This window comes from Agaricus bisporus (assembly GCF_000300575.1).
Source record: "Agaricus bisporus var. bisporus H97 unplaced genomic scaffold AGABI2scaffold_6, whole genome shotgun sequence".
In the NCBI taxonomy this organism is placed as follows: Eukaryota; Fungi; Basidiomycota; class Agaricomycetes; order Agaricales; family Agaricaceae; genus Agaricus; species Agaricus bisporus.
The window spans coordinates 2,311,705-2,317,704 of NW_006267369.1; the positions used below are offsets into that span (position 1 = coordinate 2,311,705).

At 47.1% G+C, this 6,000-nt stretch overlaps 3 protein-coding genes across 3 annotated transcripts; 2 read left to right on the forward strand and 1 right to left on the reverse strand.

Moving 5' to 3' along the window:
• Positions 1 to 15: 15 nt before the first annotated feature.
• Positions 16 to 1,638, forward strand: AGABI2DRAFT_143924 (hypothetical protein; the record flags this gene model as incomplete). The annotated part of the gene is made up of 1 exon (XM_006462223.1): positions 16 to 1,638. One exon carries the CDS (start codon positions 16 to 18, stop codon positions 1,636 to 1,638), a length of 1,623 nt encoding a protein of 540 aa, XP_006462286.1.
• Positions 1,639 to 2,492: 854 nt separating this feature from the next.
• On the reverse strand, positions 2,493 to 3,044 carry AGABI2DRAFT_119145 (hypothetical protein; the record flags this gene model as incomplete). The annotated part of the gene is made up of 1 exon (XM_006462224.1): positions 2,493 to 3,044. One exon carries the CDS (start codon positions 3,042 to 3,044, stop codon positions 2,493 to 2,495), a length of 552 nt encoding a protein of 183 aa, XP_006462287.1.
• Positions 3,045 to 3,735: 691 nt separating this feature from the next.
• AGABI2DRAFT_119146 (hypothetical protein) lies at positions 3,736 to 5,335 on the forward strand (the record flags this gene model as incomplete). The annotated part of the gene is made up of 6 exons (XM_006462225.1): positions 3,736 to 3,783; positions 3,839 to 4,082; positions 4,129 to 4,191; positions 4,241 to 4,590; positions 4,641 to 5,032; positions 5,083 to 5,335. The coding sequence occupies 6 exons, from the start codon at positions 3,736 to 3,738 to the stop codon at positions 5,333 to 5,335; spliced, it is 1,350 nt and encodes a 449-aa protein (XP_006462288.1).
• Between the last annotated feature and the right edge of the window lie 665 nt (positions 5,336 to 6,000).

The following is a 6,000-nucleotide window of genomic DNA, read 5'->3' on the forward strand; positions in this document are numbered from 1 at the left end:
CCACCATACGAACCGATGAAGTCCGCCTACAATATCGCTCAGATCACAGCAGAAATCCAGACAATTGATGATCAATTCGAGAGTCTTCGCTTTGAACAGCAATTGCTCCTCATCGAACGGCGGCTGCACCTCTGCGCCGAACTCAATGCTGTTCAGTCCATAACTTGCAGCATGCCCGCCGAAATTCTTTCCCACATCATTTATACTCTCATTCAGGATCCATCTACCCACCTCACTATCGCGCCACCGCTCTTTTGCGTTGGAGCCGTCTGTACCCATTGGCGTCGTACAGTTTGGACATCTCCTCAGCTATGGAGTGTAATCCAGTTAGTATGGCCAGCCCTTGTTATTGACGACTCGTATGCGCCTTTGAAGAACATGGTACCCTTCGCCCAGCTCTTTTACAAGAACTCGGGAAGTCTCCCGGTAGACCTGTCCCTGTTCAGTTCCCGTTGGGATCCAACTGCAGAGCAAGCAGAAGAGCTGATGAAGATTATTTTGAAGAATGGAAAGAGGTTACGATCTCTTTTCGTTACGTCCCTCACTCCAACCTTCTCGGCCTCCTTCATCCGATTAGCCTATACCGAACTTCCTCTCCTTGAGACTGTCAACGTTAGATGGGATCACTGCCCAGATCACGAAGACAGTCGTTCGTTATTTTGTCATGCCCCGCGCCTTTCGTGCTTGCATATGACATTACCTGACATCATATTCACGGACAAACTATTCTCTTTCAAGTTCCCTTCGAATCAGCTTACGACGCTCCATCTGCGCGGCTTCAACCCAACACACGCCTTGTACATGCTCTCTCTCTGTCCTCTCCTGGTGGAATTCGATTATTCATGTGAACGTAGTCCAACCGGGTTGCCCAACCGCTTAGGAACGCTTCGTGTGCCCGTCACACTTACTCGACTTGAGCGACTGAGATGGAGTATACTGAAAACCTGGTTGCATGAGGAGGTTGATGGGTTGCTCCTAAAACGTTTCGCATTCCCATCCCTGCAGGAGCTCACTTGGGGCGCCGTGATTGATGACATGGAAATTGAAGATTGCGAGCCTTTCTTTGCTTGCATAGAGAATTCACTCAAGGTTCTCAATTGCTACTGTGCGCAAACGTGGAAATCACTTAATATTTGGAAAAAATTCGATCACATTTCAGAGTTGAGGCTTTCAATCGATCGTCGTAATTCTCCCGGATTCCAATACTCTGACGGTGTAAAATCCCTGGAATGCCTCACACTCCAGCCTGACCAAGTAAATTTATTACCCCGACTTCGATCATTATACATTTCCTTCACTTTCTCGTTTCTATTTGCTGTCAGCGGCGGCGACGACGGCTACAAGAATGAATCATCACTAGAATTCGCCATAATCTGCCTGTTATACTCCCGACGGAGAACAGCAATCGATGTGAACCTCGTAGACGATTTCATATCCTTGGATTATGATCCAAATTCAGACCATTGGCAACATTACCAAAGACTAGAGAAATTTCATTTTGAATTCTCTGATGAGGCGGACGGGGATAGAAAGTTTGATTGGGATGATTTCGATGACTTCATAAGCGAATTCGAGGAGGTGACACGCGATGCCAAGGTTAAAAGGACGCTTTTGTCATCTTTCGACGTTATGTGGTAGCTAGGTATAGAGATGTGATAATTGCAAGTAGTATGTACTATGGAGTAATTATTTGTAGTGTCTTGCATTTGCGAAACCATTGGCCGGGACCAGCAGGATGTCTCAGCTTTGGCGACATCAGAGAGTCGCTGGTATCAGTATCTATGGTAAAGTTTCTGTTCCAGCCATCCTCTCAATGTCTCCATCATCAGCATGTATAATCTCTTCCTCTGTCAATGCAACAACTTCTGAGCAAGTTTTTCGATACCGAGCACCCGATAATGTCCCGCCTCAACAATGTCTCCTTGAGTCCTATTCAACGAGTCGTTATTTTCTGTACTGAGTCACTGACAGCTTTTCCACCAGCAAGAGATCCCCAAATAATGAATGCTACCACACAATCTCGAAAAACGATGAAAGCGTCCGTTTAACCTTGGCATCGCGCGTCACCTCCTCGAATTCGCTTATGAAGTCATCGAATGCATCCCAATCAAACTTTAGATCGTCGTCTGCCTCATCAGAGAATGCAAACTGAAATTTCTCTAGTCTTTGGTAACGTTGCCAATGGTCTGAGCTTGGATCGAAATCCAAGGAGTTGAAATTATCTACGAGGTCCACGGCGATTGCTGTTCTCCGTCGGGAGTATAACAGGCAGGTTATAGCGAATTCCAGTGATGATTCATTCTCGTAGCTATCATCGTCGTCATCGTTGTCAGCGGGTGGAGGCGAGAAATTGAAGAAATGTCAGGTAGCATCAGATGCAAGCACGAAAGGAGCGGGGCATGACGAAATAACGAGCGATTGTCTTCGTGGTCTGGGCAATGATCCCATCTAACCTTGACAGTCTCAAGGAGAGGAAGTTCGGTATCGGCTGATTAGATGAAGGATTCCGAGAAGGTTGGAGTGAGGTATGTAACGAAAAGAGATCGTAACCTCTTTCCATTATTCAAAATAACTTTCATCAGATCTTCTGTTTGCTCTGCAGTTGGATCCCAAGAGGAACTGTACAAGGACAGGTCTACCGGGAGACTTCCCGAGTTCTTGTAAAAGAGTTGGATGAAGGGTACCATGTTCATTAAATGCGCATTCGAGCGGTCAACAGCAAGGACTGGCCATACTAGCTGGATTACGGTCCATAGCTGAGGAGATGTCCAAACTGTACGACGCCAATGGGTACAGACGGCGGCAACACGAAAGAGCTTTGGCGTAATATAGTGGGTATATGGATCCCGAATGAGAGTATAAATGATGTGGGAAAGAATTTCGGCAGGCATGCTGCAAGTTATGGACTGAACAGCATTGAGTTCGGCGCAGAGGTGCAGACGCCGTTCGATGAGGGGCAATTGCTGTTTGCGAAGACTCTCGACTTGATCATCAATGATCTGGATTTCTGTTCTGATCTGAGCAATATCGTCGGCGGACTTCATCTGTTCGTATGGTGGGATGCCACAACTTTATGGTACATGCAACTCATGATCAGGACCATTCTCCGAGTCGGTCTCGTGACCACATCGCTTGAGGACGCGTGAGGTTGGTGACAAAAGCTGTCATTGACGCAGTACAGCACAACGAGATTGCATTTGACAAAATTTAAACAGAAATACTTACGTCCAGTATCAAGCTTCTTCTAGGTATGTATACCACGTACGCCTAGCCATAAGTTCACATAAGCCGTAATACTTCTCGCGAACGGAACTTCAATCGGCCTCCACAAGGCATAATTCCGGCATCAACCGGAGTTGTGGGAACACACAATGGCGGATATTGTCTTTCCCCTGGCCAGACAAAATAGAGTCAGCAAGAGAAGAAGAAGACTCAAGATAATGCATGCGAGTAATAACATGAGCGTAGGGAGTTTACTAACCCCCGCACATGCAACTCAGGACCAATCTCGGTCTCATGACCACATCGCTTGAGGACGGGCGAGGTTGGTGCACTAGGCTTGTGCTCACCCGTGCTCAAACAACCTACTTGATTGAACAAAAGAGAACGAGGTCCAATACTTAGGACAAATTGATCACGTGGTTGGTTATCTACTATAACCCTAACCCGATTGTTCTCCATGTTTCCTCGTCGTGGTTCGAAACGCCGGACCTTCTTCCCCGCGTCGCCGACTATATGGAGGATGTAGATTCAAGTTTCTCCCTCACCCACTCCACTTCAGAGGTATTCTTTCAGCGACAGACTCGTAAAAAGTCATATCTTACTTGAATTTTGGTAGATTGAATACCTGAAGACGGAAATACTAGTTCATTCTACTCGAGCGTCTAATTTACATACTCGCCTCCTTCATGCTTTCGACGTCCTCGATGAAACTCAGCGTAATCATACTCAAGAACTTGGAGAATTGGAGAAGAAGTATGTTCGTTTGGAACGAAGGTATCATCGACAGACTGCTGCTTTACATACTTGTGCATCTGAGAAGGATGACCTCAAAGCATCTGTACTTGAATTGGTAGAGAAAGGTGCGTTTGTTTCTTGCAGGATGTTATATCATATTTATTATTGTAGTGGAACAATCGAACGACATTCGTTCTTGGCCGTTTAACCGCCTCCAACTGACTCGTTCCGCAGGTATGTACAATTGTCCCAATTTGATGATACCTCATGCGGGCCATTCCAGGAAGTCCGCGTCCGATCGAGCCCACTGTGCGGCAATCCCCAACCCAAGACCATCTCAGTTACGCAGGCGCTATCATCGAACGATTGCGTCTCGAACGTGATGAAGAACGTATGGAACATGCTTCAACTCGAGAAGCTTTACAGTCTAGAATCGATGCTCTCGAAGCTCGACTGGCTAGACGTGAAACTGAACTCGAGTATTACACTACTCATGCGGTATTTGAACGTAATCAAGTTGAAGTGGATTCTGATCCGGAAGCGATGACCAATGAGGATATTATCATGATGCTTGATACGACCGCAGCAAGGAACCGAACTTTGGAAGTCGAGATTAAAAGTTTGTTTAAACGGGTGAGTGAATATGCTCGTCATACGTCAACTCACAAATAATTTTTTTATAGCTTCATGAAGCTCGTTCTTTACCTAATTCAACTGAAGCCGCGTCACCGCCACTTCCACCGGGTCACCAGATTCCTAGAGCAGTATCGGTTCGACTTTCAGGGCTTGAGACTCCAACTCGTCCGCTATCGGAAGCGATACGTGGGGTGGTTCAGGAGGACGACAACACGTCTTCTATTATTGCTGGGTTGGATACGGAATTGGAAGAATTAACCGTGCAGATAGATGGATTCCGGTTGGAGAGAGAGAGGTTGAGTCGGATGGTTGATGCACGACGGGTTGACCGTGAAACCCATCATCCATCAAATGGAAATAGGTCTGATCGATCAGTCGGATCGAGTCCAGAAGAAACCATTCAGGACCGGTTAGAGGTAGTTGAGGAAGAGTGTATGAGGTGAGGGTTTGAGTTGAATTGTGTGTTCGGGATGACTGATTCTCTCACAGGTTAGGACAGGAATTGACAAGTGTGGAGACGACGCTGCTGGCCGAGGTTCAGGAACTGCAGAGACGAGTTGAAGAACTGAGCGCGATTACTCCACGTACGCCGCAGTTTGCCGATGAAACGGAAGGAGCCTTGATGTTGGATGATGGGGATGTGGACAGATTGCTTGATGTGTTGGATGGAGAGGAGTCTATGGTGTTGGCGACACCACTGTTGCCATTGTTGGATCGTGATGGGTCTGATGAAGGAGGATGATCACGACGAGGTGAGTGGGGAGTGATGATGCCCGTTAGGGGATCAACGACGTCGAGATCATCAGTAGATCTCATAATGATAGATTGAAAATGTCGTTTGTCTCGGTTGTGGTTGTGGGGGACGACCCTTTGGACCAGAATTGTCAAAAAAAAAACCGCGGTAGAAGTCTTGGCAGATAAACATGATGATCAAAAGTGATTAATGATTATTTATTGACTGGGATGTATCTAATATCATCATCAAGAGTGAAATTACGCCACGGGCGTGATTCAAGGACTGAGGAAGGGGGAGGAAGGGCGTGAATGACTTTGTTGGGGGGTGGAGGGACTCGGCCTTCGGAGAGCGAGGGAGACTCGGTGCGGGAGGGGGGAATTGAGGAAGAGGGAGATGAGATGGTCACGATTTGTTTCTTTTTTTTAGATTGTGTGATGGATAGAACTTTGTGTGTTTTCGGTGCGATCGGCTTGGGTGTGGAGGTGGATGGGAGGGAAGGGAATGCGCCTGCTTGTTTTTTCTTCTCTTCGGCCAGTTTGAGTTTGAGGTTTTCTTGTTTCTGGATTTCGGTGGCGAGCTGATGGCGGAGATGAGCCAGGAGATCGGCGCGATGCTGGGGTGTAGGCAGGAGGTTGGGCGAAGGGCAGGTGGGGGATGGGCAGAGATGGTGG